The sequence below is a fragment of the Suillus subalutaceus genome (genome assembly GCF_016647625.1).
Source record: "Suillus subalutaceus strain FC151 chromosome Unknown DFJ58scaffold_31, whole genome shotgun sequence".
Taxonomy (NCBI): Eukaryota; Fungi; Basidiomycota; class Agaricomycetes; order Boletales; family Suillaceae; genus Suillus; species Suillus subalutaceus.
In genome coordinates this window covers 327,694-353,380 of record NW_024540280.1, presented here as the reverse complement: position 1 = coordinate 353,380, position 25,687 = coordinate 327,694, and the positions used below count along the sequence as shown (strand labels likewise).

The window sequence follows — 25,687 nt, the reverse complement described above, 5'->3', positions numbered from 1 at the left end:
CCTACTCAAACCAGGATTGTCCGCCGTATATGAGAAGATACGTGGAAAGAACCAACCCCGCGCCCGTCTTCACGTCAATAACGCTATCATCTGTGAACTGTCATGGATGGCAAACCATATCGAACGCCTTCCCGGCCTCTTATTTTACAAATCATTGGATTTTGACCCGCTCTCTGATGATGTAGTGGTCGCCTATACGGATGCATCAGGTTTGGGAATGGGTCTATGGTTTCCTCATGATAACTTCGCGGGACAATCTGCATTGCCTGTAGGTGCTCCCAAAGACACGATCTTCTTCTTTGAAGCTCTGGCTGTTTGTTCCGCGGTGCATGCTATACACAACATGTCGGACCCCCCTTCGCGTATGCTCATTTACACAGATAACACAAATACTGTCGCGATGTTCAGTTCGCTTCGTGCACACCCTCCTTATAATTCAATCATGCTCTCGGCGGTCGACGTCCTGCTCAAATATGACGTGGACTTACGAGTGGAGCATGTGCCTGGTTGTGAGAATGGAGTTGCAGATACGCTCTCACGTTTTCAGAACGAGCGTGTCCAAGAGCTGGCCCCAGCGGCCTCCTTTTTTGATTTTGAACCCCCTCGAGATGCGCTGGGGGCAGCCAAAAAATAATGCAGGTGTCTGCATCGTCCAGGCAGCCTTTGAGGGAAGCCTGGACGCACGAGCGTCTCTTGTACGAACGCTCTGTGGCACTCGGTTTTGCAATTGACTCCACCACCGCATCTGTCTACGACTCACATCTCAACTCTTACATTACCTTTTGTAGGCTGCATCAGCTTCCCATCGACCCCACTGTCGATACTTTGTCATTCTATGTTGTGTGGCTCTCGCACCACATTGAGCCTCGCTCCATCGACTCATATCTATCAGGAATCGCTAATCGGCTGGAAGAAGGATATCCATCAGTCCGTTCGGCTCAGCGGTCCTCTATTGTGGCACGAACTTTGCGTGGCTGCAAACGCCGTATGTCGAAACCAGTGCAGAGGAAGCTTCCTTTGTGCGTGGATGACCTACAGCGGGCTCGCACAGCTTTTGGCTCACCGCCACGTCACGACGACAGTTTGTTCTTAGCGCTCCTGTTTACTGGCTTCGTAAGCCTGCAACGGCTGGGTGAACTCACCTGGCCTGACGCCATCAAACACCAGACCTACCAAAAAGTCCCTTGGCGACATACTCTTACCATCACTGAAAACGCCATCTCCTACACCTTGCCTTACCAGAAGAATGATAGTTTGGGGACTGGTGCGACCATCCTCATTGTGTCTGACTCAATACCTGGACTCGACCCTTTGCCTATATTGTGGCAGTATTTGGCTCACCGCGACTCTGCTTATCCCTTCCGCCCAGCTCTGTGGCTGACGAGCAGCGGATCAATCCCAACGAGGAGTTGGTTCCTGCGGCGATTGCGGGAGAAGTGCGGGAGTTCATTGTCGGGTCATTCGATGAGAGCTGGAGGCGCGACAGCATTAGCTATCGCGGGAATGACTCCGGATCTCATTCAAGCTGCAGGAAGATGGTCTTCTGATGAATTCAAGAAGTATGTGCGTCAACATGCTTTCTTACTAAATGCTCTACTGCACGGCTCAGCGCGCGCGCAATAAAAACGGCTCATCGACTCATTCTTATTTCCACAACTCCTTTACTCGGCTTATCTACGACTCTACGACTTCTGCAACTGGCACCAAGACCACAAAACAAAGAACAACACCGTATAAAAAAAATAAAAAATAAAACCTTCTAGCCCATTAGGATGTCCATCGTGCCTTCGCCACTCATGTCTTTCACTCCAGTCTGTGGGGTTCTGCTTCTAGTTCATTGCTCATTCAAAGCACTCAAAGCACACGTTATCGAGTCTCGCATCTACCTTGCCTTATGCTGCCGTGTCATGTACTATTTCTGTCTCTCGGTTCGCAATAAAATTTGTCCGAGTCCCCCGGGCGTGGAGCTGGGGGACTCCGCTTGCCTAAATACCGCGAGACCTTAGCGCAAAACTGATTTTAGATGTACTTAGCAGCAGTAACACGACCGACCGGGTCCATGTTCTCCGATTTCTATCATCATTGCTACTGACTGCTGCTGAGTCGTTGTTGCATATGGACGAAGTTGGGAATCGGTGTCCGGGGAGGGAGGTTCGGTGTCCGGGGAGGGAGGTTCGGTGTCCACATGGGAGAGTGCTGCCGGGTACCTCTGCGAGGCAGCCCTATTTTTTAAAATATTTAAATGCACCTCATCAACCTTTCTCGAGGCTTTAGCAATACGCCATGCGACTTTAATGTCCGACAAGCTCTTGATCCATTTCTAATCAATGCTTGGTTAGGATGCACTGCTTATCCAACATAAACAAAACACTCACGAAAGATGAGCAGGTCTGTTTTGCACTGTGCAGGGGTCCTACGAGATGTGAAGAACCACCACCCTTTTCTGCGAATACCACCAAACGGCGCAGTTCCTGCTCTGTGAACTGAGAAAGCAGCCTTCGCAATTCACTACTAGGATGGGCCAAAGAAAGATGGTGATGCCATCTATCGAATGCATAATCGTCGGTCATCGGTGATTTTCGCAATAATGATTGAAGGCAGTAGCATGCAAGGTACTCGTGAGCACGAGCACGATCCACGTAATGATCCATCGACCGTAGAGGGTCCTCCATGAAATCGAAGAGCGAAGTGTGATAGATCTCGACATTTCTATGGGGGAGATTCAAGATAACAGGTGAAAATGCTTCTAGCATCATCGCCAAGCTTTCCTTTTGCTCGAAAAAGAGATCTTGCAAATTTGCAAGCGAAAGCGGGTCGATCGAGATGGGTGATGCACGTTAACATTTGGCAGTGCACAATTGGATTCTCTGAACTTGCGAGAATATGCCTATAAAGATGATCGATATCGGCATTGACAGCAGAGCTCTCACGGAGTAAGTGTTTTAGCCTCTGCTGTGGCGGATGATCAGTGGCGGATATAAAACTGATGACTAGCGCAGCATAGACGAATAGACCGCCTGCATTAGACACCAATGTCTCGAATTCATTTTCTGATGGCCAAGACCTTGGCGGTTGGCCAAAATGATCTGGACGAGTTGTCCGTATGTTGTCCAACGACACCCGCAGAAAGACACGGACATCCCGCAGGGTGGCGTCATCGCCGGTGACGAGGGGAATTTCGTAAATATCGGCTTGCATGGCCGCGCGGATATGCGTCTGAGGTCGGCTCGTGAACACCAGGTGGATGTTGGGCAAGTCTGGACCCGAGAGCGACTCTGTCAACAGCTTAACCAATCTTGCCGCCTCTTCAGTGGAAAAGCATTCATCGAGAGCATCGATGATAATGGCATAAGACGTCTCTTGACGGAATTGCAATGAGTATAGTGGCTTGATGATGAGCTCCTGCATCTGATCACGACGAGATTTACTAGATGATAGGAGGAGCTTGTCGTCTGCGATGGCTTTCATGATAGCATCTTTGATTCTTGGGAAAGCCAGTGCCAACTGGTATGCGATAGTAGGAATGAACATGGTCGCATGCTGTGCATGTTGACGCGAGAAGAAGAAGGATGCGGCGAGCCTTTTCTTCGATTTCATCTCCTCAGCTACGGTAACCGCGATGGACGTTTTTCCAACACCGGCAAGACCTTTGAGCCAGATGTTCGTCCTATCGTGTCGATCGAGGACCTGTCTCAGAGTTTCCAGAAGTGCAACACGTGTGTTTTCCATGCATCGAGAGTGGGGTTGAGGCTTTTCGGAATCAAAGATGGCACTCTCATGTACGACTTCGCATAGACTCGTCCATGCTGCGTCATGTTCTTAGAAGGCGGGTTAGTGCAAGGACTAGTAGAGGTAGAATGAGGTATTCACCTGGACTCATTATGAGGGGAGAAAAGACAACAACGCTACCATTACAGCATTGACAGTAGGAAGCTTTAATGCTCGGTTGCACATGGACAACTTTGGACAACGCCTCGACGGCCTCGTGTTGACCTCGTGACGGTGGCAACTTCAAGCAAATCACGCAGGGGCATGATGACGATAAGAACAGCAGTGAATCAAGAATATCAGGGTAGTATAAAAACATATCTTGCGACAGGATCCAAACCACAATATTGAGGCAGGTATTATCATCAAGGTATCATCGCAAACATTAATGCATCACACGCTCATCCTCACCTAGTCATCTAGTTCCCTATGGCAAGTAAACGGCCTAACATCCAAACACCATCTTCGGATCTGAACAGGGTCGATCCAGATAACACAACTTGAGTACACAACATGCATCAAATCAAAAAGTAGCATTAAGATCGTATAACACGCATAAGCATAAGTAGTACTGTGCGAGTAAATCAAATGACAACATGACAAAGCTCGGGTATCATATCCACCACCACCACCGCCACCACCACCTCACTTCGCAACATCATAGTTAACAATCATCGAAGTCGGCCACGGGCTCTGCATCATTTTCTCATTCAAATATGCATAATGCAACGCCGGAAGCGCAGCATCTGAGAACCGCGCAAGTTTACCCGACTGTCCAGGCCCACGACGCACGTTCTCGAGAGACAAGACGGCGCGGAGCACTTCAGCCATCATCGTGGATGCTAATTCGTCACCTAAGACTTTGAAGCAGCCGTCCTTTGGGAGGTAGCGTTCGCGCGGTGTGCGGGTGGCATCTAGGATGTGGGGGTTGGGAAAGGCGTCTTCCTGTTGGGTTGGGGTGTGTGAGAGAGGTATGGGTATTTTGGATGGTTAACTCACGTTCATGTTTGCAGCGGCGACGTTTAGGAACAGACGTTGGCCTTGCTTCACGTTCAAAGACCCAATGGATTCGTCTTGCTTCGCGACACGGTAGGTACCAGCGAACGGTGGGTCGATTCCTGAATCCTCCGTCAGAAAATGAGTCCATGAACCAGAACGAAACACATACTGAGCGCCTCGGTAACATAAGCAGTGAGACTACCAAAGTCCTTAGCATCCACTTTCTTATTCGCCGCGATCGTCACTTCCGAATCATACTCCTTGTGAACGAGCAAGTTGACGACGTTCGTCAAAGCTACAGTCCCATCAGCTTCGCTCATGAACAAACAAACAGAAAGAACATACCAAGAGACATCTCAACAGTAGCACCAACCAACAACGCCAGAATCGAGTTCACAACATGCTCCGTCGAACACCCAAACTCAAACAAGCGCTTCACGATCTCATTATGGTTCTTCTTCTTGCTGAAGAAACCAGACACCGTGCCAATCAACCCAGCAAACGGTAACTTGCTCCCTGCACTCCCAAGAGCACCCTTGATCAGATGCGTCAGCTCCTGCACATGCTCCTTCACCCTCTGCCTGATCGGCATATAGTATGCCAAGTCGACCTCGAGGAAGATGAATCTTCAAAGAACAAAGATCAGCGATCATTAGGAAAAGGAAAAAGGCATGTGACGACTAACTGGTAAATCTCCCCAAGCATATCAAACAACTGAGACTCGGTGAATACACCATGAGGATTCTGTTTCGTCTTGAGTGGGATACCAGCCTGCAATACGATCACAGATCACAATATATCAGCACCCCACATCGTCCCTCAAAATTAATAGACATACAACTTCCGTAGCAGCCCAATGCAACGGCACGAACTTCAACACGTCCCTCACGATATTGACACCACACGTGTTCTGCCCAATCAACGAGAACGAATGCAGCTCGATGAGCTCCTTCGTCTTGTTGTGGAAGTATGTCCCGATCGCACTGGTGGCTTCTGGTGAAGGAACAAGCGCACTGATGAATTGCTTCTGCTCTTCAACCCCGGTTGAAGATGCCGTAAAGAATCTAATTATCCTATCCTGTTAGCGCCGATCCAAACTTAAGTATGTCGGGCATGACGTACCCTTTGCCCTTCATGACCTCTGCCGCGCGTTCGACGTACTCAGGTACGTATTTACCGGTGCTTCGTAACACCTGGCCAACCTCCACGTAACCATCAACAGTAGTAGCAGGCTCGCTTGGCTTTGGCCTCGCAACATCATACCCGTCAACCTTGCCAAGGTTCTTCAAGTACCCCTCCATCGAATCGGGGTGTACGAGAGGGAACCATGTGTAGACACTGTCTTTGCTGTAATCGTTGGGCAGCGTGCGTAGGAAGAGACGGCCGAGGGTGGATCCGAACCCGTATGCATCAGGGTCCCGCTGGCAATCGGCGAAACCCCAGGCGGTCAGGTTGTAGGGCGTGAAGTCCTGTGTGTAGAAGCGGTCACCACGCGTTAGGGCGAATGCATCGGAGAGAATGGCACGGGAGATGGTGTACCCTGTAACACGTAAGTATTCATCAGTATGGGTTAAATGAAAGGGTCTTGCCTGGGCAGAGACCTGCACCCTCGATGAGAGGCTTGGTGTCCTCGGCCTGGAGACCGACGTACAACTCCAAGTTGTCGATGTGACCATAGAGCTTTTCAGCAGCGTCGGCAACCTCGGGGTTGGGGTTCCATTCCAAGAAACTGGTGTACGCTGCAACACACTAAGCATCCAAGAGAGATGGAGATGTCGGGGCTGAACCACTCACTCTTCAAGCCAAGGAACTTCCTAAAGTCGTTGAGCGAACAAACGCCCCATGCTCGGTTAGCCTCAATACCCATGATCTCGTGGAGACGCATGACTGCGGGTGTGCTACGAGCACCGAAGCTCGCAGCACGATGGGAGGTCCTAAGATAAAACGTCAATTCTGGCACAAGATAGGATATGATGATCACTAACGCGCCCTGAAGCAAACTGGCAAGATCAGAGTCCTTAAATGATCCCTTGTTAGGACCCTCTGTCTCGCGTTGAAGGCTGCAAGGAAATGTAAGCAGTGGCACTAGCTGTGGGTCCCAAGATCACTCACGTCCCGAATGTCCACTGCTGAAGATCCGGCTCAGATTGCGTGAGCACAGCTTCTTTTGTGTAAAAGTCCTTCAAGCTGATATCCTCAGGGCTCTTGTCAGGGAACAGCTGCTTGAGCTGGAGAGCGATCCACTCCTCGTCCTCAACAGAGGTGGTCGCGTGCCATCTGTACAAGCAGTTGAATTCGACACTGCAAGCATTACCACGGCCACGCTCGAAGACCGAGTGATCGTCATTACGAATTTCTTCGAATGGCTCCAAACTCCAGCTCGACCCTTTTCGGACGAGGCCCAGAATAGCAGAGAAGTAGTCCGAGAAGACAACGGCTGCGAACCATGCACAGTTGCAAAGGCGGGCAATCTGGAAGATCTCTTCGTCTTGCTTGGAGAGCTGGGCATGGCTGAGGTGGTGGTGGTGAGCAGGATCCTTCCAGGTACCGCGTTCATTTATTTCGAGTAACCGACGAGCAATGTACTGTGATCCAATAGCTTGAGTTGATGATCGTGGGAACATGGGGGGAACATACGTTGTGGTTTCTGTTGAACAATATCAAGAGGACACAAACTGGGGGAGGAAGGAAAAGGAGACGATCCTCTGCGAATACATCGAGGTGAAGCAAACCACGGCCGTCCTTGTTCCTGACCTATGATAATGTAAGATACTGGTGGTTCAACGTCGATGTGGAACTAACCTTGTCCTGAGTTTCTTGGTCATTTCCATACAAGGGTGCAAGATCAACGTAACCCGAAGTCATGTTGATATGTTGCCTGCCGGGAGTATGATCAGAGCGGAATACACTATGAATGACGAGTGCCGCAAAGGAGAACATGAGGGCAGATAGACCCTGGGGATGCGGGGTAAACTAGAAATGAAGTTGGGTAAGAGATTGAAGGAGATGTAGTCAAAGACAGGTACCTTCTCTCTGCGGAGGAGAGTATCAAAGACGAGACCAGCATCGGGCATTTGGTTGCGCGGCAAGGGGTTTGCTCCTTGAACAGACCGTGCATAAGGTGTACCAGCTTTTCCAAGGTTTGGAGCATCAGGGTTGTTGCCTGAACCGTCAGCAGCGCGGAACTGAAACTCGGGCCCAATATATGTAGCAGGGGGGTGGGCGAGGTCGTTGTACACTATGACAGAGTTAGCGTTCCTGGTTTAATGGCGTGTGAAGCAGCTGCTACTTACGTAGCTTGATGGTGAAAGTGCGAGCCATGCCAGAAATTTTTCCTGAAGGGTGATTGGCCATGAAGGACAACAAGTGTTCCAACTTTGCAGACGACAGTTAGGGAGATCTATGGTGGAGGTAAATAGACTTACGAGCATCTTGCGGTCATCAACTGCATCTGCATGCTTGATGGCATCAAGAGCTGCGGACTGTAAGCCAAAGGTTAAATTGTATCAAGTGAAGATGAGATGTACGACGGACAATGGCAGACTCGTTTATCTCTTCGAGAGGGCGTTTCATCTAAACAAGTGAGTTGCTGAGCGAATATTTTCAAATGTGAACATACGAGGTCCTTGATGTGTGCCAAGGCTTTGGCTGTGCTTGCGTCGCCCGAGGAAGGAGCGTCGGCAAGTGAGGTCGGTAATGTTGAACCATTCTATAAGAATTGTAAGGACTAGTACTCTACATATGAAAGTTGAAAGCTTACTGCCTGGCTCTTCGAAGAGAAGCGGGTGGAGAGGGTTCTGTTAAGGGACATGGTGGTGATGAATGAGGACCTGGAGTTTACGATGAGCGTCTGGCATGTTATATAGGCGGGGGACTGGTACCGAGCAGGGCACCGGATGTAAGTTCGAGTTTGAACCGAATAGCTAAGTGTGGGTGCGCATCTATCAATCAATAACCAAATTTGCATTACTTCTTTGCGGGATTTGAGGTAAGCGAAGCCGTACCGGCGATTGAAAGATTTGTACTAGTTCTCCGCGAACTCATTTGGAGGATGATGGGCTAGAATGGGTATAAGAGAAAACCGTACCGCTCAGCTTTTGTTCGTTGTGCTGGACCAATGCTGGACGATGAGCTACCCGGAAGGATTTCATTTACCTTGAATAGTTTTAGGACCCCGGGTACCATGTACTTCGAACCTTTCAACGTTCCATTCTGAAGCTTAATAAAGGGACAGGTTAGTCTTGTGATTGCGGTCTGGGCGTATTTTTGTATCATGTGAGAATAATGTGAACAACTCGACAGGGCGCGACATCTAACTTGACTTGTAACGCGACTCGTACACGTAAGCACGTGAGTTAACTTTGACCATGACTTCACCAGATCTCTACTTCATCAAACAACAATTCACCCTCGGCGCATACCCCGCCCTCTTATCAATCTCACTCCCAGACGACTCTTCACCCGACTACATCCCTACTCTTCTCTACAAAGTCCGTGCACACCTGGCCCTGGGCGACGACACAGCAGCACTCGCCCTCCTTCCTACCGACACGGAGAATATCGTGCTCCGAGCGGCCGCTGCACTTGCAAGAGGCGAACAAGGCCTAGAAACACTCCGCGACTTATGCGTAGAGATAGAGGCCGATGAAGACTCTGAGGAATGGGAGAAAGAAACCGTCCAAGTTTTAGCTGCAACCGCGTTCATACGTGCAGGCGAAATAGAAGAAGCCCTCGAAACACTCCGTGGTGAAGGCAAAATCGGTGATGAACCGTCAGCAACCTTTTCTTGCTCTGATGAAACCATTCGACTGATGATGAATCGATAGAGCAGCGCTGCTATCTCAAGTATACCTCTCACTGGCTCGTCCAGCACTCGCCCAAAAGGTCCTAGCACCAGCATTGAAAGCAAACCCAGACGCACTCGTCCTCCAACTCGCAGAATCAGCCATCTCCCTCGTAACAGGCTCACAAGGCACAAGCGGCAAGTCATCCTCCCAAATCTACCGTACCATCACTCAAATATAACAGGCGAACCATACGCACCCGCACTCTCATTCTACAGTGAACAAGTAGCAAACCCCTCTATTTCCTCTGCCGCTCTCCTAGTTGGCAGAGCAGTAGTCCGCATCCTCCGCGGCGAACTCTCCCCTGCCCAGAGCGATCTAGAAGAAGCAGAATCAATCCTCACCCGCGCTAAATGCGAACAAGGCTCTAGTGATATGCTCGTTGCTATGGTCGTTGCTGCTGGCCTGAGCGCCAAAAAGGGCGAGGCTGATCAGTTATGGAGGTGAGTCTCTGTCCTCTCCGGTTACGAGCGGTTTTAATAGGACCACGTCAGTCGCCTGTTAAAGCAACATCCTTCCCATCCCTTGGTCGCAGATATCGGTGCTAAGGAACTTTTGTTCGATGAATGCGCTTCCAAGTTTGAAGTTCCTCCTAGAGCTGTTGCTGTGGCTTAGAATGAATTGGGTTGTGTATAACCCATGTAATGACAATAACAACACCGCGGCGGTGGAACAGGAATACACATTTGCAAACTTTCCTTTCATATATAGAGCAGCAGTTTAATGAGCTCCGGATCGACATCCACGATCAACCGGACGTAACATGTCGTCATCCCTCCACAGCTCGCTGCTGTCATGTCATGTGAAAATGTGTTTGCCTCGCTTCCGCATATAACCGTAAAAATTTGTGCAAAGAAATAGTATTGTGATTGATCAAAGACACGATCATGCGCTTATTGTGAATAATAAAGGTAAAACCCGAGCCGCCGCAACCAGTCGAGAACAAGTCCAAGTCCAAGTCCGCACTAGAGATTAGCTTGCTGAACTGGCATTATCTCCTCTTGAGCCAAATGCCCGAAATCCGAGTTGCGAGGTCTGAATGCTCCGTCTGGAATGCATTCTTCAAAAACCACTCCTTGCTCATATAATTCCGAATGCTGCAAGGCGAGTTCAGCTGTGCAAACCAACAATTCAAAAAGTAACGACTCACCCATCCGGAAGGAGAACAACAACATTCAATCCCTCTGTCCCAGCAACCTTTTGCCCCTGTTCCGTCTGAAGCCAAGCCAAAGCACCACAAAGGGCACTTCCGCTGCTCCCACCAACAAGCAAGCCCTCTTTCCTCATAAGAGCCTGCACAGCCTTGAACGCATCCTCATCACACGTCTTCACCCAATGATTCACATCCGCCTCATCCCGAGAAAGAACATCAGGAATGAAATCATACCCTATACCCTCCACGACGTATGGGCTGCCTACCCCGCTGATGTTCAGACTGTTCGGCACCGCAAGGATGCTACCGATCTCGAGGGAAAATGAGTGAGAGCTAAACGGAGATGGCTATGCGTAGCTTACTGGGTCGATACCGACTACGATGCAGTCTGCATTATGCGTCTTCTTGAGTGCGCGTGAGACGCCTGTGATGGTGCCGCCTGTACCAGCACCAGCGACGAATGCGTCAACTTTCATCGAGGAGGGTCTTGTACGCGTGGATGGGGTTGAGACGACCGAGGCGATGATCTCAGGTCCGGTAGTATACTCATGAGCGAGCGGGTTGTTTCACCTGTGTACACCCAATCAGCAAAAGAAAAAAACAACTGTTCCTTCAAAGAACCTACATTCCGATACTGATCCAATATAATCCCATGCTCAATCTCTCGCTGAAGCCTGCACGCAACACCTACGATCGTTAAGGAATTCAGCCACGAGGGGTTGAAACATGCCAGTAGAATGCTCTACCTATATGGCTCCTGGGCGAATCCCAAGGCTCTTCATCAGGCGTACGAACAACCTGTGCGCCAAGCGCCCTCAAGAGCGCCTCTTTCTCCTAAAAAAACCCTTTTCATCAGCGAACAGCATGTGATCAAACGCAGTTCTCACAAGCGACATTTTCTTAGGCATAGTAATCACGACCGAGTATCCCTTATCTGTAGTATTCAGTAACCATCCAGGCACCTGGGCGTAACGTGTTTACCTTGATCGCGCACGCCATCGCGAGTCCAATTCCTTCATATCATATCATATCATGTTAAAATCGCTCGAGATCCGTAGGGACTCGGGAAGACACTTACCGGTATTCCCAGACGTCGGCTCGATAACGACGCTCTTCCCCGGAATAAGTTTACCCTCTTTTTCGGCGGCTAGTACCATCGCTTTTGCGATCCTGTCCTTGATGGAACCACCGGCAGAGACAAACTCCAGTTTACCCACTGGGTTGAAATGGGCGTTAGTTTTGATATTGGGCTCCACAGTAATATCACGTACGGAGATTACACTTGAGGCCTTGTTCAGCGGCGATCTTGTCGAGCCGGATGAGGGGCGTGTTGCCTACTGCGTCGAGCGCGTTGTCTAGTATACGTCTTGGAGTGAATTCCATGATAGTAGTACTAGGTGGTGGACCTGGTGGTGGTTGTGGTGAAAAAAATAAATAAAAGATGGGCTGATCGGCCACAGCTAAATGCATGACGACGCTCATATCGTTCCATATATCGGAATCCGAATCGGTTCGGATCTATTGACCATTCCGGAATCGGAATTTGTAGCAAAATACATAAAACAGTATACATACATACTTGCGTTAATCTACTCCACCCGACTTATAGATCATCCTGTACACAGGATAACGATTCCGCACAGGAAGACGCTCAAAATTCAAATATACGACTTCCTCGTCCTATTCTTCAGACGGTCTTCATCCAAGGGCCATCTCCTCTCAATCCATGTCGCCAACTCTGTATGCTCTCTGTATAAATCATTTATATTCGGGTGGACGAGGACGCTTTGAAACGTGTGTTAGCAAGTTTCAAAAACATCGAGGTACTATTATAGATGTTTGATGTGATACGTACTCGCAAGGCCCCCGATGGATGACCGTGACAAGCCAGGAAAAGAACGCTCCGGTCTGGTGCGGCGTGAATGTATTTACCTCGAACATAGCGGTAGGGTGGGGCCCAGACTGGGATGGAAAAGGGTGAGTACCGCGCTGCGGTGCTGCTAATTTTATGGGATAAGTGGATGCGCACCGACTGCTTCATCGAAGAACTGGTAGATACGCAACTACCTCACGGAGAAAATTAATGAATGAACAACTACTGTCAACGCCAGAGAGAGAAAGACCCTACCTCCGGAAACTCCCTCCTTATACGTTCATATAGTTCTCTCGCATACTACGCCTGAGCAGGTACAGAGGGCACGTGGAAAACTGGTATTCGATTGTGAAATTGAGGCTTCAATCACATGGGGCACACTCACTGTGGAAGTCGAAGCCATTCCGAGTCGGATCAATTTCTTTCAGGAATTCCTTGTAGGCGGCCGAGTCGGACCGGGTGGGTTGTATAGGGATTTTCCGTCGGGTTGAGAGTGGTTGGAAGTGGTTCTGGACCTTCATACCCTTCTGGAAGAGATGGCCATTGGCTCATTGTTTGTCGTGGGATACTAGTCTTACGAATGAAGAGGTTCGGACTGGGAACGGGAGAGAGACTGAGTCTTGGATTAAAAGACTGAGCTATAGATGATACCTAGGAGCGGGAAAGGGATTAGGTAGGGTGAAAGTGTACGTAGAAGAGCTCACCTCAGTCTTGGATCAAATGACTGAGGGAGATCCTTGATACTCGGAGGGGGGGGATTAACACGCTGATTGAGACGCAGAACCAAAGGTGGGTGCGCACATAACGAGGAGTGAGGGTGATGTCCGGTGTCGAAAGTCATATCTTACAGTCAAGTTTAAACCTTGATACATAGCCACTTGAACTTAACTTATCAGCAGACCGTTCTGAGTCCCTCGATAGGGGCATCAGAAATCAATAGAACTTGAATCATTTTCAAATGCTGTAGAAGGACTCCAAACCAGTCGCCGGCGTATCGTGTCTTTATTGAGAATAGCTACAGACTTAACGTGGACCCCATTACAGCTTTCCCGCGCGCCTGCGGCGTGCTGCACGACCATGGTGGTAGTAATGATTCATGAATATTGAGCACGTGACATTTCGTCCCCAGCGCATTCTGAAGCTCCTTTTGCTTGACAATATGATTACGTCGCGCCTCAGTCTGGATTTTCTTAGCTTACCTGTGTACTCCATCCTTTGCCCTATATCGGAGGGAAATTTGTAGGCAAGATCACCGTATACAACCACTCAGAGATGGGCGAGTGTCGACTACGTTCTCTTTTGCGACTGTTCTAGAGGGTGCAGTTCCACGAAATCTGGAGGCCTTCAATGGGACAACTAGATGAATGTGAGTCGACCATCGCTATTTATCACTCCTGAACTATACGAGCTGCACCGCCCAGCACTAAACCCTGTTCCCAATGACTCTTGGTCAAATCCTACGCGAGTACGCGATCACTGAGCTGCACCCGACTCTCGGCGCTGGAAAATGGAATTATGACAACTGGGCGCATCCTCATGAAGCTGGGGTTGGCTCTGGAGCTGAGCGCTGATCTATGGGCTTGGATGCGCGCTAGTGAGGTAACGACGTGTGTATGCTCAACGAATGGCTGTGATCATTCTGTCAGTGGATGAACGATGGTCTGGTCTTCGAAATGACTTTCAGGGCTCCTTTGCGCTTCTCTTGGGTCGCTGGATTACAGACGAACATTGTCACCCTGTTTACCCCTACTTTTTCCCCACATGAACTTCGGCACGCCTCACTTCCTTCAGAGAATGTTTACACAGTGAATATAAAGCCCTTATTGAAGCTACTTCCGTGCAAGAGCCATGCAGGGCTTGCTGCACTTCTCAATCCTCAGAAGGTGTTTGATGCGGACTGGCATGACATGGGGATATAGGAAGGAAGACACTGGTGTGGACTTAAAACTGACCTTACAAGCAGTATTCAATCCAGTGCGAACCAGCGCAGGGAAGCGGCGAGGTGAGCCAGTAATCGATTTATGATATAACCCTCGCTGACAATGTTGACAGACTAGAATCTTCAACCACTGTTTGATCGCTCCATTGAACGATCATGCCCGGTAGCGAGCTCCAGTTCTATCACTATTATTCTACCGGAAGAGAAGGACCACTAAATCACCCCTGAAAATCCCACTCATGTCGATAGTTTAGCCATTTATGACTTATCCTGTGCGTTATTTTCCCTGCAATAATTTTGAACCATTAACGTGTCAAAGCATCCAACTTTGCCATGTACTGGGCGAGTGAGCGTTGCTTCCAGTATCGCAAGGCCCTTTCCACCCGTACAACTGGCTCACTGATAATTCATCAACGCAGTACTGCCACCATCAACACCGCTCATCCCGCTCAGCGTGAAACGAACAATTCATGGTGCAACGCAAACACGAGGCGTTCTACCTGTGTCTGCGACCAATGCTTCTCCTCAGAAGATATCGGCAGGTTATCTGGAGATGATGCCTGCATTCGTCACGTTGTAGATGCACACCCTGAAAGTCGAAATCAACTCACAGATATGACTTACGGCCATACGAAGTTTGTCTTTGCTGATTATCTTGTGTATTTAGGCGACTTACTTTCAGGACTAAAAAATATCATCCACCTTCGCCGCAATCTAATGACCGCCTCTCTCCCTCGATGTTGCAAGCTGTCCTCACAATTCCACTCAAGACAACGCTCAAATGGAGGTTAACAAAGTTTTTCTAAAATACACCGAACATCCACGAGAGGCTGGGATCTACCAGGGATGTTTTTCCCCCTCCCTCAAGCGTCTCACGAAACCTCTTCGAGTTATGATTGGGAGAGGATTTATACCCCGATGCTCTTTGTCGACCTCCCCACCCCAGATCTCAGCATGCCCTATAACGTCATTGTCCCCAGTTGTACGCTCATGAGATTGATTTTCGGGAGCATCTTCAATTTACTGACACGCAAGTGGGTCGTGGTAAAGACTCAAGGATAGCCGAGGCCAATGTAATCCCATTATACTAATTTAGTGTTCATGCAATCTGCTGTCCTTTTCTGGGTGACTCGATGACTCGATCCACACACACGCCTGTCGATGGAATTGATCCACATATATGCTCCGGCGGCATCTGCCCAGGTGCCTGCAGTTCTCGACTGGCCATAATATGTCCCACCGCCAGGGTTTTTTGTCATCCGTCGGAAGGGAGTGGTCTGAGCCTCGCGACGGTGTGCCCGCGGTAATAATAATAGTTTATTCCGAAAATCACTGGGTTTGAAATTGGCTGAGCATCCTGCGTATATGATAGAGCTGCTGGTAAGCGGAGCATTGCGTCGCGTGCTCACGACGTCTTCATTTTCAACGCCCCCGCAAGCATGATTGTCACGGGTTTGTCGTTGGGGACCCTTTCAATATTGGTGGGTTCTGTGGCTGCACTGCGCGCATTGCAGCTCTTCCTGGATTTCCGTCGACTATTGGCAAGCATCCAGTGAGTTGACCAACCTTATCGAATTACTTACATGGAACTAATTATACTGCATAGTCATCTTCCAGGATACAGAACAATTCTTAGTAATTCAACTGTGCTCGGAAATCTGTTTCCCCCGACCCCCTTGTTGACCTTAGGTCATGATCATTCTTGGTTCTCAAAGCATAGCCGTACGTCGAACATTTTCACGTCAGTTCATTCCCCCTAGTTAACGTAAATTTTGGAAGCCTTTGCGGAGAGAGGCCTCGATATAGTTTCTACTGTAAGTTGCTTGCAACATTTTGGTGTATCAGAGACCAATGGTTTCAGGCGGCGTGCTGGCCGAAAGCAAGGGGTTCGCTGTTGATAGCAGACGCCAATGTGACTAAGGTATGTCCGTCTATTTCGACCTTGAAAGCCTGATAAATTGATTATTCATTTCAAAGGACATTGTTTGGTCTCGTGGAGGACGCTTCCCGAAACCTCTTGGCCAATACGCCATATTGAACTTTTTCGGCGAAAATATTGTTGCTTCCGAAGGCAACGAATGGAAGCGTTACCGCAAGATCGTCGCACCTGCGTTTTCAGAGGTTAGTAACTGATGTCCGTGCGCACAACAGAGCTTCCTAACTTATAACTTGAAGAGGAACAATAGATTGGTTTGGGATGTAACGATACAGATCATGCTCGACCTTTTTGATACAATGTGGGCTGATCAAGAAGAAGTGGTTGTCAATCACTCCGTGGATTTGACTTTGCCAGTGAGAGTCCTTGATGCCACCTTTGTGCTCCTTTGATTCCATTCGGATCACTAGATTGCCCTGTTCGTGATCGGAGCTGCAGGTAAGCATGATCGGCATTATCAATAAGTAGCTGTCGATATAGTGAATTCATTCCAGGCTTTGGTCGTCCTATATCCTGGAAAGAGGACGCTGTGGTCCCACTCGGACACCAGCTGACTTTCAAAGATGCTCTCCACACAGTGACACAGGACCTCACCATTAAATTATTAGTACCGAGATGGGCCATGGGATTCACTAAACGTTTTAGGCATGCAAGGCTTGCCTTCGATGAATTGCATGTCTGTACCATAATTGTGGCTGACTACTTGACATGTTTAATGACCCTCTTTTGTAGCAATACCTTACAGAGATGATTCACGAACGGCAGGGATCCCAGCACGAAGAAAATAGCAACGACCTATTATCTAGTTTATTGTCAGCAAATGACGATAATGATTTGTTGAAGGATGAAGTAAAGCTAAGCGACAGCGAATTAATTGGTAAGCTACAATTTCAGATTCTGTAGCAGAACATGGCGACATTGTCCAACAGGTAATATCTTCATATTTTTGGTCGCGGGACACGAGGGTACTACATCCCTTCCACACTTTTACCTCACGCTGACAACTCCTCACAGACGACAGCCCATACATTGTCTTTTGCGTTCGCACTATTGGCGTTACATCCCGATAAGCAAGAAGAAATGTACCAACACATCAAGCGCGTACTGCCTGATGGAAGAATTCCTGTATGAACCCCTGAATTACAGACAGCTATATGGTCAGGCTCACGATGTTTTTGACAGACTTATGATGATATGCCATCATTGGCCTACTCTTCTGCGTCAGTTTGCCTCTAAATCGACCGGATTATGGGCTGACATCGTGGCAGCGTGTTCAACGAAACACTGCGGATGTTCCCCCCTGTATGTTGGTGGAGCAAACATCTCTGAGCGATTTTGTTAACTTCAGGTGCAGGTTTGCACTGTGCCAAAGACAAGTGCCGAAGACACGACCTTCACTCTCACAGATGAGAACGGGACGCTGAAAACAGTCGTTGTGCCTAAGGGATTGGGTCTTACACTGGACGTGCCTGGACTTCACTACAATCGTAAGATACTTGCCAGACGCAAAGAGATGCAATAACGACCTGGCGCATGATTGCAGCTAAGTATTGGGAAGATCCATCCGCGTTTAAACCCGAACGATTCTTGGGTGACTGGAACCGAGATGCATTCCTCCCTTTCAGTAGTGGTAAGTGTCTTAACATCTTGCTCAGAACGAACTTGAAGACGCCCATACCAATTAAGGTTATAGAGGTTGTGTAGGAAGAAAGTGAGTATATTGTCATTATTCTTGGTCATCCATTTGAATTTGCTCAGGTTCTCGGAAACCGAGGGAGCAGCTGTTCTCACCATTTTGATTTCGCAATATGTCATTTCGATCAAGGATGAGCCACAATTTGCTGGCGAAACGTATGAGCAGCGCAAGGCGAGAGTACTTGACGCAAAAAGCATACTTACTCTGGCGTACGTTGAACTTCCTGCTCCTGTAAGATGAAATATTCATGGCTGTTTAGACCAACCCGCCTTCCCCTGGTGTTCAGACGGAGGACTTAAAGAGAAGACTTGGGAATAATAGTATACACCAAGTTGGACATGCACGCAAGTATAATATACACTTGGCTTGGCTTTCACTCTATAAGTATCTTGTGACTACATTAGATGTTTAGTTTGACATCTCCAAGATGATTCCTGCTGAAACATGTAAGCTGCCTTCATTGACGAGGCAACATCACTACCTGGACGTCCACATTGTCATGACACTGTACAGCAAAATCCTTTATCTATTATTTGACCACAGATTCCATTCCCAACAGTCGGTAAATAATCGCTTGCAATACGAGCCAGCGTCGGATACTGTAGCAAGTGTAGTTGATAATAATGTGAGTTGAGAATGCAGTATCTCTTCAACTACAATGTAGTACGAGTAGGCCTAAGACACTCCTCATACAATGGCCATCTCTTTCCAATCCACGTCGCCAACTCTGTGTGATCTCTGAATGCGTCGCCAGTGTTCGGGTGGACAAGGACGCTTTGAAACGCGCAGCTGGATTAACGAGCTAACGTGAAACACTATACATATGACACTTACTCGCAAGGGCCCCGATGGACGACAAGCCAGGAAAATAATGCTCCAGTCTGGTGGGGGCTAAATGTATTTACCTCGAACATGGCGGTAGGATGGGGACCTTAAAAGAATAAGGTAAGGGTGAGTACCACGCAGTGCTGCATCGATGGGATAAGCGGATGCACACCGACTGGTTTATCCCAGAACCTATATATCCGCAACTACATCGCGAGGTATGAATAATCGGCTATTGGATGATGCAGGAGAAAGAGCTTACCTCTGGAAACTCCCTCCTTACACGCTCGTGTAGTTCTTTCGCATACTGCGCCTGAGCAGCCACGGCGGGCATGTAATAAACTAGCATCCGTTGTGAAATCGGGGCAACATTAAGTCATGTGTGATAGGCTCGCTCACTGTGGAAGTCGAAACCATTCTTAGACGGATTAAATTGTTTCGGGAATTCATCGTAGGCGGCCGAGCGCGGACCAGGTGGGTTGTACAGAGATTTTCCATCGGGATTGATAGTAGTTGGAAGAGGCTCTGCACCTTCATACCCTGCTAGAAGAGATGGCCACTGACTCATGTTGACTGTAGGATAGGGGGTGTTGGTTTCTGTGAGGTCGGTTTACTGTTACGAGGAACGGACACTAACGACAAAGTCGACTCGGGGAGACCTTATAGGATTAAGGAGTAAACAGATAATTTCCGGTACGGACGGATGGATAGTCAGCACTAGTCAGCGCTAGTCAGCTTTGGAAGGCACTATGTCCTGGAGGATTAGTAAGGCATTCCAAAAATATGATACACATTTGTCTGAGGTGCCTCATATACATAGACGGGCTGGTCACCAGTCTAGTCTGAGGCGGCGCAAGGAAGTTCGTGAACATGCGGCACTTGTATACATCGAAGATGTATTGCAAATGGTCGGTTCTAAAGAACTGATTTAGATCTCCACAGTGCTGGTTGATCAGTCGACCATGATACACCGGGATATATCTCACATGATATAACCCCAGGGTATAACCACAGATGGCAAATTGGAGAGGTTGAACTCGAGCGCATTAGACCTTGGTACGCTGCATGTAAACTTGGGCAAGTATTCGAGGGTGGAGAATGCGAGTGGGAAAAAGTTTCGTGTGTACGGACATTGCCGCAAGCGCTGTGCAGCTCCGGGCCCGGAGTTGCTCTTACGCCGTGCTCGCGTCCTCACAGTTGAACCGTGATGTTGAAGCTGAAACGCACCCTCTAGCTCACTTGCAAGCTGCATCCCCGCTCACATAGTCGGACACACCGAATGCATATGTGCTGCCAGATCTGTGGGGACGGAATTCATCGCTGAACAAGCTACCGGCTCAAGCGTGCGCAGCGCCGAAAGATGAGATGAATACGAAGCAGAGATAGTAAGCCTGGAAGTGTGCGAAGGCTGTGAGGAGGGCTGCCTCGGAATCAAGGTCGGTGCCCGGGGAAAGGTGTGCCATGGCCCATGACCGTCCGAGTCTAAATTGTACTATCAAGTTTCAACGACCTCGCACAGAAACTATTCACGCAACAGCAAATATTTTTCCTCCATCATCCATATACATATCTGCGACACCTTCGGCTGTTAGTGCTTGACATAGGTTTCGACCAGGAAGATATTCGATACCCTAGACGACAAGTCTACAACGCTCGTTAATGCGTATAGCCTTTGGATGCACGATCATGGTGACACCCCACCTCTCTGCCGATCCTATGCCCAACCAAACACTAAACATGTATCTGGACAGTATCCAATGACTACCGCAACAAAGCATATGCCAAAGTAGCTGTCATTTGCACTGCAATCGAACAAGGTGCGATGGAGTTCATCCGGTTTCGAGGTGAGGCCTCCTCCTCCCGGCTACACCACCCCATATTCTCTGTAGACCTTCGACTCTGAATCGTCTCAGAAATATAACGGGAAACGAAAGGTGGTCGAGGATGCGCACTCGCAGGGTAAACATAAAAAAGCCTACAAAACGACAGACGAAAGCAAAGCTTGAGGGCGCTGGCCCACCAACAACTAAACACGGTAACAAGAAAGAGAAAGGCAGCACCCACACCCATCGTCATGGCATCCCCGAGTCTGGCATCGTCCATGCAGGGCAAAATGGTACGTTTCAGTACTATATCAACCAGGACTTGGGGATAAGAGTGGTTCGGGGACTGCGCACCCTCTGTCGCAGGTATCCTTGGATCCTATCAGCGGTTTATGCCTCGCGCGTATTCTTCCGTGCAAGAGGGGCATAAGTATCCGCTTACGGCGCAGTCTTTCGCTAGAGCCTTGGGCTTGGGTACTGGTTCTAGCCCAGGTGGTGAATTTATGGAGGTCTGCTAGCAAACATTCTGATTTGACATCGCTCTCGAACATGATGAGACTCTGTTCATGTAAGATTGAACGAGGCACCATAGTTTGGTCATCCTGCCTTTGGCGTACCCAGGGTGAAGTTGTAATCGGACAATCTCCTGATTGCTTGAGCCATGAATTACGGTAGAAAGCTGCCTGCTCCCATTCTCAGTGGTCATCGTCATTGGTCAACATAGAAATCGGAGAGTCTGCACCACAATCTGGCCATGCCTACAACGTCCCACCATTGTCGGGATACTCTGGCCAACAGTATAGACTCGGGAATACGGTTCTGATCTGCGGCTTAAATGACCGTCTAGGACCCCCGGATGAACATTCAAGCCGCAGATCAGAGATTGTAGTCAAAAACTTAAAAGTTCGAATAAAGATTTCGGCTGGCAAGTACAAGACAGCCGGTGCTAGTCCCTTCGGTGGGTTCGTCGACTCAATAATTCCGTCCTCCTTTTCCACGAGCTGCTGGCCAAAATGTTCCCTATCCATGACGGTATTCGTGAGGTCTGGAATCTGAACATTGTCAACGTGGCATCACCTCACACATCTGAATAGAGACAAACTGGTGTGACCACTCGTGAATGCATCAGCTAAAACGGAAGACAAGCCGCGATATATCTTTAGTATACTACATGAATGAATGATGCCAAGTTTCTGTAAGACTGATAACAAAAAGGAAAGAGGATCTTCGTACTCAAGGAGGACACTCCGAATCCAAATATCTCTTCAACTCGAACGAGTCTTCAAGACATTCCTCATACAACGGCCACCTCCTTCCGATCCACGTTGCCAACTCCGTGTGATCTCTGAGTACATCGCCAGTGTTCGGGTGGACGAGGATGCTGAAACGTGTAGGTTAACAAGCTAACGTGAAATACTATGAATATGACACGTACTCGCAAGGCCCCCGATGGACAACAATCCAGGAAAAGAATGCTCCGGTCTGGTGGGGGTTGAATGTATCTACCTCGAATGCGGCGGTAGGGTGGGGACCTTCGAAAATAAGAGTGAGTACCATGTCGTACTGCAACTATGGGATAAGCGGATGCGTACCGTGTTGTTTATCCCAGAATTTATGTATACGTAACTATGTCGTGAGGAATGAACAATCGGCCATTGGATGATGCAAGAGAAAGAGCTTACCTCTGGAAACTCTCTCCTTATACGCTCGTACAGTTCTTTCGCATACTGCGCCTGAGCAGCCACAGCGGGCATGTAGTAAACTAGTATCCATGGTTAAATCGAAGCACCAATAACATGTAATAAACTCGCTCACTGTGGAAGTCGAAACCATTCTTAGACGGATCGAATTGTTTCGGGAATTCGTCGTAGGCAGCCGAGCGGGGACCAGGTGGGTTGTACAGAGATTTTCCATCGGGATTGAAGGTGGTTGGAAGAGGTTCTGCACCTTCATAACCTGCTAGAAGAGACGGCCACTGATTCATGTTTACTGTAAGGCGGTGGTTGTTGGTGTCGTTACGAGGACGATAACGACAAGAATAGAGTCGACTCGGGGAGACCTTATATTGGAACAAACGATATTCCGATACGGACAATTGGAGTATGTCTGTGCAATGATTAGTTAAGTTAGTGAGGCATTTGACCAATTTCAATATTGATTGATTTGCTGATCGAGTCAGATGATCGAGTCAGCTGCAGCAAGGCGCACTAGGAAAATGCTGCACCACTAGTAATTAGTAGTGCTGCGACTGCTGCGATATTAATTTCCGTGATGTTCGAATTAAAATGTTTATAAAGTCTTGCAAAGCCCTCAGCTGAGGCGCAACAAAGCATCTTCTTGCTAATCATCACGTGACATATCATATTATGTTGTGAAAAGCTACCACTGAAGTATACATTGCACGTATGCGAGTCTGCTATATGATGCGAGAAATAATCACTGAAGGATGCATTACTACTATGAGGGCCCAAGCCTGACATTTTCCAGCAATCAAGAATTATCCCAGCACCGATCACAGCACGACGCAACATCAAATTGTCGTCCAGATACAGTGAAAGAAGGCGCTGTGATCGGTGCTACGACGAGTCTCGTGCTCGCAGTACTATTTTTGACCAATTTTGTCTAACAAATCAGGCGCCAATATTCTGTCTGATGGGTGCTTATCTCTTTGATTTTCGTTCTTTCGAACTCTCGTGCGTAGATGAGTGCATTGACGTGTGGATGCATTCCCAATCGCCGACTCTGTGGCTTGAGCAACTTGCGCAGTCCCGCGTCATTCAGCACTTTCTATGTGCTCAATATCATGGATTTACACTACAGGATGACCCTATTTTTGTCAGTCTACGTCTTCCAATCTTCCGTGTGCGAGGTTGGCAAGAAGAACAACAGGGCAATCCGACACATATATCTAAGGACAGAACGTTTGATCCCGCGGAAGCATTTCACGTCTACCCCCACGTGGGTGCTCCACCTGAGCTCCACATGCGCTCAAGCGCTCACAATCTGTGCGCGCTCGGCAGTCTCCTACTTGCGTACGTTGTTCCCTCATCTCTGCGTCTCTGCTCCACCTTTTGCAATTGTGCTCCACCTTTTCCAATGTGTCTTCTGAGCTCCAATGATATTGACCTGTGTTCTGTCAGTGTTTCGTGTCGCCAAGAGCTTGCATCCCTTCATTTATGCGCGATGCCCAAGGCACTGAAGACCGCACTGTGGCTATGCATTCATAGTTCTGTGTCTCCTATTTACATTTCAAGTCAGCACTGCGTCACGTCATACAGTATCAGACATAACACTGTGAGCATGACGCAGAGCATTCGAACAGATTACTCACAGACCGTGTCAGCGTTTTAACAGCAAAACTGTGCGTGCGCATAGCATAACACAATAGCCCGTGCTGTGATTGACGAAGTGGAAGATTCTCGAACGGCCGAGTTTAATTTTAATCTAGTGGCACTCAACGAACCGAGTTCCATGGACTGCCAGTCGACGGCGCGCGCAGGTGATATAAGAGAAGCGCCTAAGTGATTCAGCTTCTCTTACATTGCCCCTGAGCGCCTTCGCCGTCAATCTCGAATGATTCAGCTATGGGCGGTGGCATTTACCGCCTCGCACTGGCCCAGCCTGGCTTAGCCTCTTTGACTTGCTTCCCCTGATCTGAGCGATTGCGTCTCCGGTCATTGTTATCGAGCGAGTCCTTACCAAGGTGCTGTAGAAGACCTACGGAAACCTATGCTTTGGGGAGTTTCGGTTACGGCTCTTTCCGACAGATTGACGCCGTTACGAACCTATAAAGTATATCGCAGCATGGATTTTGATTATACAACAGTCTTCGTTATGAGCACCAATCCAAATCGTTGGCTAACCAACGGACCAGTACCAAAGACAATACAACCAGCACTATCAGCCAACACGACGGCACAGGTTCAATTGTATGTGCCCTTCTGCATCACTCACCTATGTGATCTTGACATGTTCTCTACGGACCCGCTCAGTACTAGACCTAATCGCCTTAGCCCCATCCTTCAAGTTGGATCAGGCATGCGCTACGATATCGCGCAAAAAGGGATCGCGTCATCTACCTGGGAACAAATCAGCCGCGTTCCAGCGTTAGAGGTGCCCACGTTCAAGATTCTCATCATCTCGAAGGCATTCCCTTGGTCAATTGTGATCCGTGCACCTGCTGGGTCTGTGATCACATGCGGCACGATCTTTGAGGAATTGCATAAACAGCTACAAAGGCACATCGAAGACGCGGAGTGGGCAATCGTGGCTGTTGATAAGACACGGAAGGAAGCAATCGAGAAAGCTGCAAAGTCGAGGCAAGAGAAGGACAAGATCAATCGACTGAAGAGAATTGATTGGCTGGGGGATACTTCAATGTTTGAGGGGCTGGAGAAGGACAAGGAATTTGAGAAAAAGAGACATTTACCCGGAAGTGAGAGCGTCGCGGAGACATGGGTAGTAAGATTTGGGAAACGGTGATTGTAACATATATGTGATGTATCATCGATAGTATCATGGAGTTTTACCTTATACTAGTACAAATTAATGTTAACGTTAACGTTGATCATGAATTCATGATGATTACCTTGTTTACGACACTCCGACTTAACATCGACTTCAATAGCCTAGCTCCCGCGACGATTTTCCAACCAAGTATACTATGACCAACACAAAAGAGAGAGCGTCAACCGGTCCCCGTGATATTTGGGAAGCCTGCCTATCACTCAGGCCTCAGGCTCGGCTGCCTCTAACAGGCTAGAAAAAGGGGGTGATTGAAACGAGGTATAAGTGTTTGGGTCCGGTTGTTGTACGACGATGGAGTCATTGC

At 48.6% G+C, this 25,687-nt stretch overlaps 10 protein-coding genes across 10 annotated transcripts; 4 read left to right on the top strand and 6 right to left on the bottom strand.

Moving 5' to 3' along the window:
• Positions 1-2,348: 2,348 nt before the first annotated feature.
• On the bottom strand, positions 2,349-4,041 carry DFJ58DRAFT_272069 (uncharacterized protein). Its single transcript, XM_041379599.1, has 2 exons — positions 3,871-4,041; positions 2,349-3,818 (listed from the first exon to the last, which is right to left on the bottom strand). Exons 1-2 carry the CDS (start codon positions 3,878-3,880, stop codon positions 2,710-2,712), a joined length of 1,119 nt encoding a protein of 372 aa, XP_041245889.1. The 5' UTR covers positions 3,881-4,041; the 3' UTR covers positions 2,349-2,709.
• A 241-nt stretch (positions 4,042-4,282) lies between these two features.
• Positions 4,283-8,705, bottom strand: DFJ58DRAFT_778709 (heme peroxidase). The gene is made up of 20 exons (XM_041389655.1): positions 8,649-8,705; positions 8,528-8,597; positions 8,387-8,476; positions 8,302-8,340; positions 8,193-8,249; positions 8,061-8,142; positions 7,794-8,005; positions 7,570-7,740; positions 7,405-7,521; positions 6,880-7,352; positions 6,753-6,827; positions 6,562-6,701; positions 6,357-6,506; positions 5,890-6,307; positions 5,606-5,831; positions 5,453-5,538; positions 5,113-5,393; positions 4,937-5,062; positions 4,768-4,886; positions 4,283-4,713 (listed from the first exon to the last, which is right to left on the bottom strand). The coding sequence occupies exons 2-20, from the start codon at positions 8,576-8,578 to the stop codon at positions 4,414-4,416; spliced, it is 3,213 nt and encodes a 1,070-aa protein (XP_041245888.1). The 5' UTR covers positions 8,579-8,597; positions 8,649-8,705; the 3' UTR covers positions 4,283-4,413.
• A 266-nt stretch (positions 8,706-8,971) lies between these two features.
• DFJ58DRAFT_272035 (coatomer epsilon subunit-domain-containing protein) lies at positions 8,972-10,430 on the top strand. The gene is made up of 5 exons (XM_041379598.1): positions 8,972-9,001; positions 9,070-9,538; positions 9,594-9,748; positions 9,796-10,054; positions 10,106-10,430. The coding sequence occupies exons 2-5, from the start codon at positions 9,135-9,137 to the stop codon at positions 10,224-10,226; spliced, it is 939 nt and encodes a 312-aa protein (XP_041245887.1). The 5' UTR covers positions 8,972-9,001; positions 9,070-9,134; the 3' UTR covers positions 10,227-10,430.
• Positions 10,431-10,602: 172 nt separating this feature from the next.
• DFJ58DRAFT_839926 (tryptophan synthase beta subunit-like PLP-dependent enzyme) lies at positions 10,603-12,147 on the bottom strand (the record flags this gene model as incomplete). Its single annotated transcript, XM_041392560.1, is given in 9 exon segments — positions 10,603-10,708; positions 10,762-11,075; positions 11,127-11,309; positions 11,390-11,451; positions 11,511-11,598; positions 11,652-11,726; positions 11,746-11,777; positions 11,843-11,980; positions 12,036-12,147. The coding sequence occupies 9 exon segments, from the start codon at positions 12,145-12,147 to the stop codon at positions 10,603-10,605; spliced, it is 1,110 nt and encodes a 369-aa protein (XP_041245886.1).
• A 112-nt stretch (positions 12,148-12,259) lies between these two features.
• DFJ58DRAFT_778702 (DOPA-like domain-containing protein) lies at positions 12,260-12,887 on the bottom strand. The gene is made up of 3 exons (XM_041389654.1): positions 12,794-12,887; positions 12,620-12,726; positions 12,260-12,549 (listed from the first exon to the last, which is right to left on the bottom strand). The coding sequence occupies exons 1-3, from the start codon at positions 12,803-12,805 to the stop codon at positions 12,423-12,425; spliced, it is 246 nt and encodes an 81-aa protein (XP_041245885.1). The 5' UTR covers positions 12,806-12,887; the 3' UTR covers positions 12,260-12,422.
• A 394-nt stretch (positions 12,888-13,281) lies between these two features.
• Positions 13,282-15,638, top strand: DFJ58DRAFT_715593 (Gpi16 subunit, GPI transamidase component-domain-containing protein; the record flags this gene model as incomplete). The annotated part of the gene is made up of 11 exons (XM_041384141.1): positions 13,282-13,310; positions 13,869-13,959; positions 14,104-14,184; positions 14,359-14,520; positions 14,561-14,647; positions 14,695-14,752; positions 14,831-14,848; positions 14,896-14,961; positions 14,996-15,152; positions 15,259-15,363; positions 15,404-15,638. The coding sequence occupies 11 exons, from the start codon at positions 13,282-13,284 to the stop codon at positions 15,636-15,638; spliced, it is 1,089 nt and encodes a 362-aa protein (XP_041245884.1).
• Positions 15,639-15,875: 237 nt separating this feature from the next.
• On the top strand, positions 15,876-18,657 carry DFJ58DRAFT_778692 (cytochrome P450). The gene is made up of 18 exons (XM_041389653.1): positions 15,876-16,128; positions 16,183-16,298; positions 16,356-16,390; positions 16,438-16,497; positions 16,554-16,697; positions 16,752-16,868; positions 16,923-16,950; positions 17,007-17,188; positions 17,245-17,389; positions 17,442-17,474; positions 17,525-17,637; positions 17,695-17,732; positions 17,781-17,814; positions 17,867-17,999; positions 18,056-18,142; positions 18,199-18,223; positions 18,271-18,417; positions 18,468-18,657. The coding sequence occupies exons 1-18, from the start codon at positions 16,016-16,018 to the stop codon at positions 18,505-18,507; spliced, it is 1,590 nt and encodes a 529-aa protein (XP_041245883.1). The 5' UTR covers positions 15,876-16,015; the 3' UTR covers positions 18,508-18,657.
• Positions 18,658-18,708: 51 nt separating this feature from the next.
• Positions 18,709-19,665, bottom strand: DFJ58DRAFT_778688 (DOPA-like domain-containing protein). Its single transcript, XM_041389652.1, has 5 exons — positions 19,433-19,665; positions 19,296-19,375; positions 19,206-19,239; positions 19,043-19,139; positions 18,709-18,982 (listed from the first exon to the last, which is right to left on the bottom strand). The coding sequence occupies exons 1-5, from the start codon at positions 19,599-19,601 to the stop codon at positions 18,862-18,864; spliced, it is 501 nt and encodes a 166-aa protein (XP_041245882.1). The 5' UTR covers positions 19,602-19,665; the 3' UTR covers positions 18,709-18,861.
• A 2,166-nt stretch (positions 19,666-21,831) lies between these two features.
• Positions 21,832-23,147, bottom strand: DFJ58DRAFT_701229 (DOPA-like domain-containing protein). The gene is made up of 6 exons (XM_041383596.1): positions 22,672-23,147; positions 22,539-22,618; positions 22,449-22,482; positions 22,292-22,388; positions 21,959-22,237; positions 21,832-21,908 (listed from the first exon to the last, which is right to left on the bottom strand). The coding sequence occupies exons 1-5, from the start codon at positions 22,838-22,840 to the stop codon at positions 22,090-22,092; spliced, it is 528 nt and encodes a 175-aa protein (XP_041245881.1). The 5' UTR covers positions 22,841-23,147; the 3' UTR covers positions 21,832-21,908; positions 21,959-22,089.
• Positions 23,148-24,937: 1,790 nt separating this feature from the next.
• DFJ58DRAFT_778675 (uncharacterized protein) lies at positions 24,938-25,338 on the top strand (the record flags this gene model as incomplete). Its single annotated transcript, XM_041389651.1, has 1 exon — positions 24,938-25,338. A coding segment is annotated over one exon (219 nt), but the record flags the coding sequence as incomplete, so codon positions are not given.
• Positions 25,339-25,687: the final 349 nt, after the last annotated feature.